Here is a 15415-nt window from a genome sequence, read left to right as displayed (position 1 = left end):
ACCCCAGAGCTAAACTTAGGGTTTCTCTGTAGGGCCAGGAGGCTTCCACGTCCTGCTGAGCCCCACAGGGTAAGAACTGGCTTCCTGAGCTGCCATTCTATCAGGAATGTTAAGTCGGTGACTCATGCCTCCTCCTTCCTATTTCCATCCACCAGGCACCCTAGACTCTTGGTTCCTAAGTGTTGTTGGTTAAGCCAAAGAAGGGTGACTGGGGATTCTGCCCCTGACTCTCTGGGGCTACAAGCCCAACACAGCTCCAAGACCTTGCCCTGCAATTCGGACTAGCTGCCACCAGAGCCTGTGGTGCCCTGGCGTTGGTCTCATGGCCAAACAACCAGGCTTCCGGCAGGTGTGGTGTGTGAATTCCAGTTCAGCCTGCTTTCCTCTCCTTCATCCTTTCGCCTGTGAGGGATAATCCACAGCCTGTGAGGGATCCCCTGGCCCCAGTAGCCCAAAGCAAAATGATGTCGAAGAAAGACTGCCGTGGGCACAGCATCCTTCTTGCATTCTTGGCTCCCCTCATAGTCAGAATAGCTGCCATTTCCTGAACGCCATGTGCTTTGCTTTGTCCCAGCTTCTGTGCCAGGCCCTGGAAATAGGGGACATCCGCTCTTCCCTGAAATCAGTCTTTCAAAGCAGGATTATCATGCAGGCTTTATAGGTGAAGAAGCAGGGGCTCTGAGGGGTGAACAGATTTGTGCAAGGTCATAGGGAAGGCTAGAGGGGGAGCAGGCCTCAAACCCAGAGCCCTGATCATTCTGGAAAGGGGAGGCGCTTCGGGAGACCTGCGTGCTGTCAGCCAGACAATGCAATGTGTGGCGTCCAGGCTGGCTGGGTTTCCCCTCGAAATTCTTGGATCCGGTTTCTACCCTTGCACCTTTCATTCCAAGCTTCTCCTTCCTGGGAAGCCACCTGGCGTGTGCTCAGCCTAACTGCATGAGGCAGGGTATGCAAACTCACTTCACTTACTGTGATATTTAGGGGCAAGGAAAGGAAACTTCTCGTGTCTGCATATTTAAGCGCTTTTATTAAGTGGAACAATCTATTTCTGAACACAACAGTGGCCAACAGCCTTAGAGGAAATTAAAATGAACCATGACAATGGAAAATTGCACAGGGGCACGGCGGATTCTCCGGAGATAAATACAACAAGCCTTTCAACAACATTCAGGAAAGACTAGAGATCATGGAGATTATGTTGTGAGAGGAAAAAAGCAAACCATCAGAAAATTAGAGCTCAGGCTGGTGGGCAGACCCACCGTATGCTGGTCAAGCTGTGGGTGTCCCTCTGTGAAATACCTCCCACCCCCCCCCCGGGTCTGGTGGACAAGGTGGAGCCCAGAAACAGCTGGCAGACCAAGCTTCACTCCATTCAGCCAGAATTTTCCAAACCCTCCTTGTGCGTATGCTTTGCAGGTGCAATCAACCGAACTGTGTCCCCCAGAATTCATATGTTGAATCCCTAGCCCTCATCGTGATGATATTTGGAGATGGGGACTTTGGGAGATAACTAGATTAAGATGAGATCATGGGGGGGGCCATGAAAAGATTGGTGTCTTTATAAGAAGAGAGACTAGAATTGTCCCTCTGTCTGCTGTGTGAGGTCACAGCAAGAAGGCAGCCATCTGCCAACCAAGAAGAGCTCTCACTAGAGCGCAACCATGCTGACACCCTGATCTTGGACTTCGGCCTCCAGAAGCATGAGAAACAAGTTCTGTTGTCATGTCAGCCAGTCTGCAGTATTTGTTATGACAGCCTGAGCCGACTCAGTGCGGAACAGAGACGGACCGCCAGACCGGGCCTTGAGGGTTGTGAACTGCCACATCTAAGGGTTCAACAGCTGTTGGCTGTTGTCATTCTGATCACGGTTCCTCCGCGAGCCTGTGTGCTCTCTTAGGCTGTAGACTTCATCACTGTGTGTCCAGCACGGGTTAGTTTCTCAGTAAGCGTGGGGCAAATGAATGAATGAATGAATGATACAGCAGAAGCCAATGAGCCCCGGCACAGAACAGATGAAGCTGTGGTAGCCAGGCAGCAGGGCATGGCAGGGAGGAGGCCACACTCAGCTGTAAAGGGAAGACAGCCTTGGACCGGGCATCAGTGGAGGGGGCTGGTCCGGGACCCCTCATTCTAACCCAGGGATCCACAGCAAGCAGCCACAGGTGGCAAAGCCTGCATGCCATCTCTCAGCTGTCTCCATGGGTGCCAGATCCAGGCACCCAGGATACAGTTAGGGGTCACACCAGGTCCAGGCACCCCAGGATACAGTACAGTGGTCACACCAGGTCCAGGCACTTCAGGATACAGTACAGTGGTCACACCGGGTCCAGGCACCCCAGGATACAGTACAGTGGTCACACTGGGTCCAGGCACCCCAGAATACAGTACAGTGGTTGAGCCTAGGTCCAGGCACCCCAGGATACACTACAGTGGTCACGCCGGGTCCAGGCACTTCAGGATACAGTACAGTGGTCACACCGGGTCCAGGCACCCCAGGATACAGTACAGTGGTCACGCCGGGTCCAGGCACCCCAGGATACAGTACAGTGGTCACGCCGGGTCCAGGCACTTCAGGATACAGTACAGTGGTCACACCGGGTCTAGGCACCCCAGGATACAGTACAGTGGTCACACTGGGTCCAGGCACCCCAGCATACAGTACAGTGGTCGAGCCGGGTCCAGGCACCCCAGGATACAGTACAGTGGTTGAGCTGGGAGTAGGCACCCCAGGATACAGTACAGTGGTCGAGCCAGGTCCAAGCACCCCAGGATATAGTATAGTGGTCGAGCTGGGTCCAGGCACCCCAGGATACAGTACAGTGGTTGCACCGGGTCCAGGCACCCCGGGAAACAGTACAGTGGTCATGCCAGGTCCAGGCACCCCAGGTTATAGTACAGTGGTCAAGCCAGGTCCAGGCACCCCAGGATACAGTATAGTGGTCGCACCGGGTCCAGGCACCCCAGGATACAGTGCAGTGGTCACACCGGGTCCACGCACCCCAGGATACAGTGCAGTGGTCACACCGGGTCCAGGCACCCCAGGATACAGTGCAGTGGTCGCACCGGGTCCAGGCACCCCAGGATACAGTGCAGTGGTCACACCGGGTCCAGGCACCCCAGGATACAGTGCAGTGGTCACACCGGGTCCAGGCACCCCAGGATACAGTGCAGTGGTCGCACCGGGTCCAGGCACCCCAGGATACAGTGCAGTGGTCGCACCGGGTCCAGGCACCCCAGGATACAGTGCAGTGGTCGCACCGGGTCCAGGCACCCCAGGATACAGTGCAGTGGTCGCACCGGGTCCAGGCACCCCAGGATACAGTATAGTGGTCGCGCCGGGTCCAGGCACCCCAGGATACAGTATAGTGGTCGCACCGGGTCCAGGCACCCCAGGATACAGTGCAGTGGTCACACCGGGTCCAGGCACCCCAGGATACAGTGCAGTGGTCACACCGGGTCCAGGCACCCCAGGATACAGTGCAGTGGTCGCACCGGGTCCAGGCACCCCAGGATACAGTGCAGTGGTCGCACCGGGTCCAGGCACCCCAGGATACAGTACAGTGGTCAAGCCGGGTCCAAGCACCCCAGGATACAGTATAGTGGTCGAGCTGGGTCCAGGCACCCCAGGATACAGTAGAGTGGTCGCACCAGCACCTTAAAGAGCAGGGCCAGGGTCTTCCATTGCTCTGATCACCCACGACCCTGCTTCTCTTCCACTGTTACTCCTGAGGAAGAGAAACTTATCTGTCCCGAGAAAGCTGCTTCCCTGTGACTCCCACCCCCTTTACCACCTGTTTCCTTCTTGCACCTGGACGTCCAGTGAGTTGGGACAGAATCTGTCTACCCAGAAAGCTCTCTGGTGCTGAATGATGCCATCTCCTTTAAAAAAAGTAAATAAATAAAATCACTCAAACCACCTCAATTCTGAACTAAGGGAGCTGAGCTGGACTGCGGCCAGAGGGCAGTCCTCTCCCTCAGGGCCCTGCCTGGCTGCAAGTTGGTCTCATGACAGAGAGCCTGAGTAAGCAAAAAGCAGAGAGAGAGGGAGAAGGCCAGGGAGCTGGGAAGGTGTTCACAGAGTCCCTCATTGCGTGCTTCTGGAATATTCCACCGCAGAGCGGGTCGGTCCCATACCGCGTCAGAATCTAGGCTCCAGTCCTGAGACACACACTCGGGTGTTGACTTGCTTCAGTGAGTCTTGAAGTCCCGGCAGTAAAACTATTTTAGCTCCTTCAGCGGTGCCACGCCGTCTGAGGAGCTGCCTCACAGGGACATTTGTGCTGCCTTGTTTGTTTCATTGTCCCACCTGACCTTGAGGCGACCCTGCCACAATCCCCTCTCTTGTTAAGGCTCTAATGAGGTCGCTAAAGATGTCTGTGTCAGGACCGCCTTGCCGAGCTCTCAGTTAACTTCGTGCTCAGAGAGTCGGCTGTGCGAGTCACACGGCAGAGGCCTTCAGAACTCAGAACTGTCCCCTCTCCCCGGCAAGCCTTTGTCTGTGTGAAAAAAGTAAGGAATCCTCTGCGAGGCCCACGACTCGAAGGGTAGACCACAGGAGTTTTAAAAGGAGTGTTAGGTGTTTGTTGAAGAAAGGACCCCCAGGGGGAGTTGCAGCCAGCCAGCCAGAACCCATTTTGGGGTTCTTGCTGGCTCCAGGGTGAATCTTGCACCCAGGGAGGACTTGTTTAATCCCAGAATGCCCACTAGGGAGGACCTGGCGGGGCGTCGAGGGGCAGAGCGGCCAGGCCGGTCCCTGGCCAAGAAAGAGCCCGCTGCGTCCCCTGGGGTAGTTGGGAACCATCTCCAGGAGGCCTGGGAGACTGGTTCAGAATTAATATTGGGTGCACATTAATATTGGGACCAGCACAGAGTTCAGTCAGGGACACACGTGTATCCCCACACCCGCTCCTAGCTCAGCTGTCCTGCACAGCGGACTTTTCCTCACCAGATTCACTGAGGTTTTCAAATCTGAGAATGACAAAGGCACCAAAACGGCTATTGTCGCCTGTACATCTGCGAGTCTGGAGCTGACCCTGGGGAGGGTGGGTGTGTCGCGGGCTCTGAGGCTGGGAGGTGGAGGGGTGGTCCCGGAGTGTCACTGCCTGCAGGGCCGGTGTTTGGGCAATGTCCCATCAAAGGCCGTAGCAGCGAGGCTGCTCTTGCCAAGCCTCCCTTCCCGCCCACTTTGCTGATAAGAATGAAGCCGGGTCGCCGTGCTCCAGAGGGAGCTGCGTTGTCACCAATGCCAAGGTGAGCGGGAACACGCAGGGCAGCTGGGCCTCCGAGCAGGCCACGCGGGTTACAAGGAGCCACGGCTGTCGGAGGGACGATGAAAGGGCCATCCCAGCTCTGCGAGCAGGTGCCCGCGCGCCTCCTCAGCCCCGTCTGTCGGTCTGGGCCACTCGCTCCCGCACATCACAGGCGTCTGCTGAGGTCCAGGCCTGCCCTGCACCTTTCAGCGGAATGAAAGGGAAACTGATATCAGAGGGAACTGAAGCACAGGAAAGGGCCTCTTTCTTTTCAAAGACTTTCATTTGTGATGGGCTTTTTTTTTCTAGGTGATCTTATTTCAAAGCCCCTTTGAAAATTTTGTGGGTTTTGTAATGGATGAAAAGTAACTTGGAAATGGGACTAAGAAGTTTTCAGTTGAAAGTTGTTAGAGGAAAGTTGAAAGCTTTGAGTTGTAAGGTGCTGCCAGATTTATCGTGTCTTTTGTCCACGAAGCCCATCCGTGGGGGTGGGGGGCTGGAGGAAGGGGCCGGGGGCCCAGACAGGGCATGCAAGAGAGCACAGCACCGAACCCAGCTCCAGCCACGGCTGCTTCACGTCCGCAAGGCGAGAGCCATCCGAGCTGCACTTTTAGCAGAAACGTCTCCAAGGTATAGACTTTGATGTGGGGAAAGGAAAAAGCAAATGTACTTCCAGAATACTATAGGAAGCTGGCTTCTATGAAAACCAACGGCTACCTCACAGATGTTTCATATCAGAAAAATAATTATGAAAGAAATTAAGGCCCCAACAGCCCGGAGAGAGGGAGAGAGGGGGCCTGGCATGAGCCCTGGGGCAGGGCCACGTGGGAGAAGCCAGTGATCAGCACAGAAGCGGTTTAGGTAGAAAACCAGGAAAAGCACTGTTACAGAGATGGAAGGGAAGGGAGTTTCAAGGAGGAGGAAGGAGGAGGGCAGAGGCAGAGGATGGCTGCGTGAAGCGCAGGGGTGGACAGAGTTACAGAGGAGGGGTGGGGCGTCCAGAATCCCACGGAGGGCCTGACCACGAAAGAAGGCAGATGGATGCTAGAATGGCAGGTGAAGTGGTCAGGCAACGAGTCTTCACGTTTTGGGTCCCTGTGTTGGAAAGCCAAGGGAAAGGGCTGATGACGAGAGGGAGGGAGGTTGGGAGGGGAGAGCTGGAGACCGAAGGGACGGGAAGGTGGGCCCTGTAGCACTGTTGGCGGCGTTGGAGAGGGGAGGTATCTGTACTGCCAGGCTCTGAGACTGAAGAACTGGCCCCACTAGACAGTGTCAAGACCACACTGGAAGTGTTTGGGGGAACACGTCTGTGGCAGCTTAGGGTCTAGGGGGCCTGAGGGAGTGGGTGACATGAGGGAAGCCCAGCGTGCTGTCAGGGTCAGAGCTGGAGGCTCTGTTGGGCTGGACACAGTGGAGGGAGGGGAGGCCATGGCTGGTACTCAGAGCACCAGGGGGAGGGGGTCTAAGTGTTACCCCAACAGGGTACAGTGGATGCAGTCTTAACATGGCTGAACTGGTTTCTGGGGCTGTGGGCCACAGCAGGGGCGGGCTGGAGCCAGGTGGCCTGGGAACATTCCAGCCATTCCAGATCGCTTTGGAGGGTCTAAGGACAGAATAGACGTGGGTTAGTCCCGAGTCTGGCCTAGTCTAGCTATTATCAAACTTCTCCGGGCCCTATTACTCTCATCTATAAAATACAGGTGAAATCATGGAACTCCTCATGGAAGGAGATCATATCATGCCCGTGCCTGGCTGTAGATGGCACCCAATCAATGTGAGCCGTTAGGAGGGCGGCAGTCCAGGCAGCCCCATCTCATCTGTTTCTGGCCTGTGTTTATGGCTGGGCTTGTTGGGTCCTTGAGGTGACCCATGAGAGAGAAGGTGCAGGAAGGGGTCAGTGGTTGCTGGTGACCCTCTGGGCAGGGCACAAAGCCTGGGATCACAAGGCCAGGTTAGAGGCTGACCACTGGCCTCCAGTTCTATCTGCCACCCCAGCACATGGGCTGCCCTCCCCGAGCTGTTGCCTGGGGTCACTCCCTCCTTACTGGGCTCTCCTACCTCTCCCCCATCACATGCTCTCCCCCCATCCAGGTTCCCGGCAGGAACACTTGCCCCCCAGAGACATCATCATATTCTGTAATATGATTGGAATCTGAATATATATTTAAAATGACAAGATTGAAATTAAAATTTAAATAAAGAATTACTTTTCTGTAAGTTGCTCCGAAAGCAGTAATTTAGCAGCAAATTGATAGAGAAAGGTAAGCACTGGTCCTTTAAACCATCATGCAGTTTCCGGCATTCGAGCCAGAAGTGTCTCAATTTAACACATCATTGGTTAGTATTATTAGCAATTTCAGCAGTCTCCGGAGCACATTATGGTGGTGCTCTGAAGGGGAGGCCGAGGGCGCCGGCCTGGGTCCAGGGGGCCGGAGAGGGCAGCCTCATTGAGGAGAGCACGAGGGGCTCCAGAGAGCCTTCCCTCGCCCCAAGTGGGGATTTAACTGTGATGATTCTCTCGTTTGTAGTTCGGTGGCAATCGTGACATGAGAACTGAGAGACCCATAAATGTCATTTGCTTTTCTCAGAAGCCACAGATTTATAGCTTTAGCATCTGACAAAATGTTCTTCTGACCCCTTGAAACTGAGGCTGGGGCCAGGGGTCCTTGAAGACGGTGTTACCAAGGAGCCGGCTCCCGTGAGCCACCTGAGCAAGACCCACACGACTGTCCCATTCAGGACCTGGCCGGCAGCTTCAGCTCCCAGGTTCCCCACATTCAGACACACAGGCCTGCAAACTTGAACATCAAGGCTGTCATTGCTCCCCAGAGTGAGGTCCGTGAACTACCTACATCACCTGGTAGGCCTGTTAAGCCACCACACTCACAGGTCCCCTGTCCCAGACCTACTGAACCAGAAGCTCCGGGGTGGGTCCAGAAACCTACATTCCTAACACATGCATACACCCCCAGATACTTATGGGCACTCGCATTGGGGAACCCCTACCTTAGAGGTGGTCAGTTCTCTACCTGTGTGACCTTGGAATCCGTGCTCTCATTGACAACCTGCCAGTCCTAGAAAGCCAGTAGTCCAGGTATAAACATAAGCTGTAATCTAAAACACCCAGACATCAAAATAGCTCCTCCCTAAACCTGGATTTCCAACATTAGAATACCATCCTTCATGTAAAAGCTGCCTTCCTAGGGCCTCACCTTTGTGGTGCAAGTGCCCCGGGGAGGTTCCTACACTCAGTCCCCAATATACCAGACTGACTAAGTTTAAACTGGCCTCCACCAGTCCCCACAGGTGGACTAGACACCCTGAAAAGCCTCAGTGCCTTGCAGGGGGAGGGATGCTGAAAAGGAGATCAAACATCCCCTCCTTGCAGGGAGTGGCCTGCCCCGCTGCGCACGCAGCCACTATAATATGATTCCCCAGCAGAGCCCAGGGCCTGGTGATCAGAGGTGCCTGAGCATATAGACTTCTGCTGGGAGCTGTGTGGGAACCTACTCTTGCTGTTCTCGGAGGAGCCCTGAGAACCTTCCAGAGTAAGAAGGGAAAGGAAATGACAGCTTTCACAGCTAATGCTATGCCTGGAACACCAGGGCCTCCACCATCAGTGTGCATCCAAATCCATGGGTCTCTGCCACCAACCTCTGCAGACCGTGGACTCGGAGCTGTGCCAGCTCCCTGGCATTGCCCAACTTCCAAACCAAAACCTCACCCAAGTGTGTCTGAGCAGCAGGGCACTTGCCTGGAATCTAGCTGCAAGGGAAGCTGGCAGAGCACATTTTCTATCTCCCACCTCCAGATGGGGGGTGTTACCAAGGTGCTGGGCCATCAGAGAAGATGCCCAAGGTCCACTGTGGGGCTCAGGCCAGATCAACAGCAGTCCTTCATCAGAAGGGGCCCTCAAAACCCGGAGCCAATGCGTGTCTTTTCCAAATTAGGTGGAAATTATGGGGAGTCATGAGACAAAACCAAGGCTGCAGGTCAAGCTCAGAGTGTGGTCAGCCCCGGGGTTACCCACTGCCGTCGTCCTCCCTGTGGCTTGTCAGTTTTCACCCAAGGCCCCTTCCCACCCCATGCAGCTGGGGTGTGCTTGGAGAGAGGCTGCACCAGCTTTCGCTAAAGCAACTATGTCTGATCCCCACTACAGTTCTGCTGCAGGCGTCCTCCATGGAACACAAAGGATACATCTAAAACCGTTGCATTTATATGTCAAGAGCAACACGCAGATGACTTTTGGGCCTTTTGCTATTTTGCAGTATACACAGTAGACTGTGTATCTTTTTTCTTTTAGTGGCTTTAAACAATATTTCAAAGTATCTCACAAATTTGTGCACAAACTCTGAGAGGTCTTGGCTGGACCATCTGCCGCTTCTGTGGTGCTGAGTAGAGTCACGTGGTGGCGTTCGTCTGATTGGGGAGCTGAGGGACCCGGGAGAGGCTGTGAGTCCTCTTAAAAGGCTTGGCCCCGAGCTGGCATAATGTCATAGCCTCATGGGTCCGTTTCCTGCAGCCACTTTCCCAGCCTGTCGTCCTCCTGGGTCCCTGGTCCAGGCCTATCCCCTCCTGCTGGTGTAGAGTCCTCGGGGGCAGGCGCCGAGCTTGACTATCACTAGACCCAGTGTCCCATGGTGCTTCTGGGCCACAGTGAGCAGGGAAGCACTGTCTGACCCATTAAATGGAGGTAAGGGCTGGGGGACTCGGGGGTCCCTTGAGCAGAGGAGGCTCACTGCTGTGAGGGATGGGCCCCGCTGTGCTCAGGGACACCCGGCAGAAGGCAGGCCCTTCCAGCCCTCTCAGCACCACACAAGTGACAAGAAGGTCAAGGCTCACAGGTGCTGGTTGTGCAGGCGGGTTTATCAGCATCAGCAGGAGACTGGGCGCTGGCATTGTCACTCCTCCCAGGGAAGGCCACCTGAACCCCAAAGTGGACTCTGGAGCCTGGTTCTGTCAGATGTGTTTAGGCAGGAAACACGCTAGTGGCTCTAAGGTTCTTGGTGGCGACTTCGGCCCAAATCCACATCTCCTAGTGAATCCTGCCCAGCCTTTGTGGCCCAACACCAGCCCCATTTCTTCTGGATGCTCTCCCTGACTTCCAGGCGCCGTTGAGTCACCTTCTTCTGACCTCCTAGGACAAACAGCGGAAGGGGCTGAGCTCTGGTTTCTCCAGGCGATCCCCCAGCCCCACGGAGGCAGGTGTCAGCCTCAGCACCCCACATCATCCATCCGACTCAGGCACATGGGAGGAGACAGGCATTAGGCCTCGAGCAGCCTCTGGCAGCATTCAGGACAATGACCTGGGGGGGCCCAACACACAAGGCCCCCACAGTCTGGAACCTCATCTCCCCACCGAGGGGAGCTCATTGCCTCCCATCTCCCACATGCGCCAAGCTACCTCACACCTCTGTTCTACAACATGGTCCACGCTTCTGGAGTGTTCCCCATGCCTCTGGCGGCCGTTGCACCAAGTGATGAATGCTCCTACTGTTGGAGCTCAGAGATGCTGCCTGCTCGTTCGTTCCCTGGGCACCTGCAGCAGGCCGGGCACTGTCCCGGGTCCCTGTTGTCACAGAGCTGGCCCCCCAGGGCAGTGTGCGGAGACCGTGATCGTCGCGTGCACAGTGTGTCCGTCCACGTGAGAGCCCCAGGCGAGCGCCATCCCATCCTTTCCAAGTTTCCTGACCACCTGGGGTGCTGCTCACCGACACAGCACTTTTGTGCAAAGTAGAAAAAGGTGCTCCCTCGGAGTGGACAAATTAGCAAAAAGTAGCCCCTCTGGGCGGTCCCAGCGTCATGCATGAACCGCCTGGGGAGCGCAAGGTGCTCCGTGGGAGGAAAAGGACCCCCAATCCCCTCCGCCAGGCGTCTTTGCATTAGCCCCCTGCACACCTTCCCCCCAACGGAGCAGGGCCCCCAGTGCAGCTCGGGGGGCGATGTGCACCTGGATCCCCCCAGGCTGGTAGAACACAACCCAGGGGTCCTGGGAGGCTTGTCACAGGGGGAGGCTCCCAGCCCCCGGACCAGCGGGCGCTTCAGCCCGTGCTGCCGCCTCACAGAGAGCTTCATCCATAAAGGATTGGGGTCTTTAGTGTTCCTCAGTCGCTGAAAGAAGCAGGATGCTGTCAGCTGCCGCAAAAATGTGACCTTTGAAAATTTACAAGAGCTCAGGGTTTAAAAGCTGCTGCGTTAATGATGCATCCTATTAGCATCTCATTAAAGGGAAGCAGAGAGAAGCCTGCCCGGCCTGGTGATGGGCAGAGAGGGCCCCTGCGAAGCACCGGGCAGGAGGAGTGCTGTCCTCATCTGCCTCTCTCTGCTCGGGTCATCACGTCAGGGGAGCAGAAGCATGGCCAGGAACACTGGCAAAAGGCCAGGTGTCCGGGTGGCTTCACTGATGACCCACATGATGCCGTGGGAGGGGCCCAGAGGGGCTTCCCTCAGCCCTGCCTTCCTCCCCCCACACCGGGCTGTTCTCCTGGTTGGTTTCTGTGGCACTCCTGTGCTGGGATCCCCATGGCAAGGAGAAGTGGAACTGGGGAGGCCTGCTCAGGCTGGGGGAACCCTGGAGAGCCTTTGGTGGAGTCACAGACCTTTGGGGACTCCGGACCAAGGGAGAAATTCTTATTAGCAGGAGCTCAGTTCAGAGCTGGAGCCATGGACCCGTACACTGTGCCCCCGAATACCCCAGAACTTTGGAGACCATGCGTTTACTTTGGGCCTGGAGCCCTTTGTGGGAGGAGGGGCTCCGTCAGGCCGAGCCGACTCCCATCCCCAGCTGCAACATCCCTCACCCACATGGGTGCCCAGGCGCCCGGCAAAATGCACAACAGTACCCAGTTTTTTCCGGAGGGAATGGAGAAAGGAATGCTCATTTCACTGTTTTAAAAAAAATAAAGAGAATTTTCTGAGCTGTGATTTGCTCGTAGCTTCAGAAGTTGCTAGTGCGAGTAGAGTGAGTGGCCTTATTTATCTTTCCTGAAGGAAAAAAATGAAAGACGCTGTTTCCCTTCTCATAACAGAATGGCTTTCTTGTACATAAGAACTTGCTTGTAATAGTCATGAAAGACAGCCAAGCAGCAGGCCTGTGGCCGCCACACCCAGTTGCTCCCAGCCATTCCGGGCTCACCCCTGTGCACCTGGCTTCCTTCTGGAGGCTAACAGACCTGTGTTTGCCGAGCTCAGTGCTCCACTCTGCTGGGAGCAGCTGCTTGAGGGCAGGGCTGAGTCTCAGTCACCGGTGCCTGGGCAGGGCCTGGCGTGGAGCAGGGGCCCAGTGCTTGTTTACTGAACACACCAACTAACCAACAAACGTGTAAGTGAATGATCTGGCAGGAGTGTTCCGGAGCCAAGGGACTAAGCCCTTGAAAAAGTGTGCAGTGTCTCAAGTTCAGAAACTTGCCGATTTTAGAGCAAAAACAGGAACTCCCGGAGTTTTAGAGTTCCGAATCTGGTTATTCACTGTGGAGGAGACCCCAATCCGCTGTACTGGTGGCAGCAGCTGCCCTAAGGGCCAGAACCTCCAAGTTCCCAGCGCCCTTCCCTGCCCCAAAGTACCAGGCGTCCTGCCCCGAAGTACCAGGCCGAGGCACAGATACTGATTCAACAGGGGACAAATGGCAAGGGTGGGAGGACCCTGAAAACCAAACCTGCCTCTGGGCTGAGAGGCCGCCAGGAACCCCAGGCCGCAGAGAGGGGCTGCAGCGCCCCCTACTGGCACAGGGGTCTCTGTACTGTCCGTGAAGGAGGGTGCCCGCGGAGCCTGGAGAGTCATCCTTCAAACCCCACCCCCAGGCAGGGCCCTGAATGGGACACCCCACAGGCTCCTTCCCCTTCGCATGCCTCTGGTTATGGGAAGCGACCGCGGCAACTCCCAGCCCACGAGCACCCAGGGGATCCTGGGAATGCAGAGGTCGCTGCAGACAGGGCATGCTGCAAAGCCCTCTATTTAGAGAACCCTATAGAAGGCACGCTTTTGTTCCATAAGTTCCACAGGACTATTGGTGAGTGTGGCCAAATCCCCAACACCCTCCCCAGTACCCTCCCCCCACCACCACCACCACAGCCAACCCCAAGCTCCCATCTGTCCCACTGACAGAAATGGGGCAGGGGCCTCTGAGATGGAAGCTTGTCCACGAAATTGTTCTTTCCTCCCGAGATTCACTCTTTCCCTTTGTTTCCTGCTCTGTTCACAGAAGCGAAGCATCTGAAATGCAGGCCAGAGACAAAGTGCAGCCTAATGCAATTAGCTTCGTGCAGCCCGCAGGTCCTAATGGGATCCAGCTCCGGCTCCGCTCCTCCCAGCCCGCCCTAATGCAGGCGCTGTATGTCATCTGCATTATGCATCAAAGACCCAAGAAGTGTTGGCCTCCCTCCTCTCCACCCGCCCCTACCTAGCCATTCCCGCTGCTCAGAGAGACCCAGTGGGGGCGCTACCCCACCACCTGGCTCACTGGGTCAGCTTCTGTGAAAAGTCGGGAAGCCCATGGCCCTCACCTCACCTGAGAGAAGCCTGCAGACGCCCCTTGAGGCCCCTCTGGCATTCTGTGGCTAGCCCTGGTGGACAGCCGTCTCTGCCCCCCACCCCACCTCCTCCTTCACCCCAAACCTGGTTGGGCTCTGGCTGCAGCCCTGGGAACTGCAGAAACTTCCTGAAACCATCTGTGCCGAGACCCCACCCCCCACCCCCGCCACATCCCAGTGATCCCAGTCCCGGGCTCTCCAACATGCTTTTGGATTTCTTCTTGTTCTTCTTTCTTTTTTTTTTCTTATTATAATGGTAATGGCCATAGTAGAAAATTTGGCAAATACAGAGAAATAGAGACAAGAGAATAGAAGTTACCCACATTCCTCTCACCAAGAATAACACCCCTGCTAGCATTTGGGTTTTTTCTCTCCTACACATAGTGCTTTACATGTGAGCTTCTGTTGGTGTCATTTTACGTCCTGCTTTCCTCGTTTAACATGACAGTGTCAGCGTTTTGCCATGTCATTACACGTTTCGGTAAACATGATTTGTAATGACCACATAATATTCCACCAAAGCTGCCGCTCAGAGACCAGGGCTGTGCTAATGTTTGTTTTCAGCCTGGGGTTCATTTTCTCCTTGATCTAAATATCTAAATTAGAGAATGAGATCCTGAAACAGAGAGCCGGCCTCCTTCCCACAACGAGGAGCCGAGGGTTCCAGGGAAGATGCTCCCCGCACCGAGCTGCCCTCCCAGGGGTCTCAGCCCCTACCCCCCACCACACCTTCTATGTGGAGTGGCACATTGGGGGCCTCAGAGGCTGGTATGCAGCTGGCCTGACGGTGGCGCTTTGGAGAGCCGTCCGCTCACAGGTCAAGGGGCCAGGCACACAGCTGGTCCTCAGCACACGCCCATAAATGCTGCGGTTAACCGATGACCCGAGGGCCCCGGGAGCTTCCCTTCTCACAGCACAGAAAGCTTTCCTCGGTAATAGTTCAGGTGGAGTGAGTGGCTGCAGAGGGCGGCCGGGGAGGCCCTGGGTTGGGTGTTCCTGCAGGTGGGACTGCAACAGAAGCCCGCAAGGACGAAGCCAAAACGCTCTGCAACTCCCCGGTGGCACTGGGTGTGGGGCCCAGTCTCTGCGGCCGGCCCCGTGGCGCTGCTTGGGGGATGGGCCCCAAGGCGGCAGCCCGGGCCAGGCTGTACTCATCCTCCTGCTCTGCTTCTCCCCAGGCCCCTGGAATCTCCAAAGCGGACAGTCAGTCCCAGGGACTCACGACCAGCATCCGGTGGGGGCAGACGCCCATCAATCAGTCCACGCCCTGGGACACCGATGAGCCACCCTCCAAACAGATGAGGGAGAGCGACAATCCAGGTGTGTACTTCATTGGCAGCCAGAGACCCCCACGCCGGGGCTGGGAGGGGTGTCGGAAGCCCCCTGGGTGTTCCAGCTCCTCGTCAGGGCCTGGCCCACGGGCCCGCGGCAGCCCAGGCCTCAGGCTGCCTGGGGACAGGGACTCTGTGTGTCCTGGGCAGTAGCTGTATCTCTGTCCTTTCTCTGCTGCTCAGGAAAGCTTTGGTGGGGCAGGAGGAGGGAGAGTGACCTCGCAGGACTGACTTTGAATCTGCTTTGTGTTGTTTTGAATAGTCCTTCCCAAACCTCAGGACTCTGGTTCATGCATTTCTCAAGTC

At 56.0% G+C, this 15415-nt stretch overlaps 1 protein-coding gene across 4 annotated transcripts in view; it reads left to right on the top strand.

Annotated features, from left to right (window-relative positions):
• KLHL29 (kelch like family member 29) overlaps nt 1-15415 on the top strand; it is a 302647-nt gene that overhangs the window by 226123 nt on the left and 61109 nt on the right. For all 4 annotated transcript variants that reach the window (XM_026519626.4, XM_044390578.3, XM_026519608.4 and 1 more), the window contains one exon: nt 14957-15098. In XM_026519626.4, coding sequence (XP_026375411.2) covers nt 14957-15098 — 142 coding nt within the window. The remainder of the gene's footprint in view (nt 1-14956; nt 15099-15415) is intronic.

Source organism: Ursus arctos, unplaced genomic scaffold (genome assembly GCF_023065955.2).
Source record: "Ursus arctos isolate Adak ecotype North America unplaced genomic scaffold, UrsArc2.0 scaffold_8, whole genome shotgun sequence".
In the NCBI taxonomy this organism is placed as follows: Eukaryota; Metazoa; Chordata; class Mammalia; order Carnivora; family Ursidae; genus Ursus; species Ursus arctos.
This window is presented reverse-complemented; position numbering and strand designations above follow the sequence as displayed.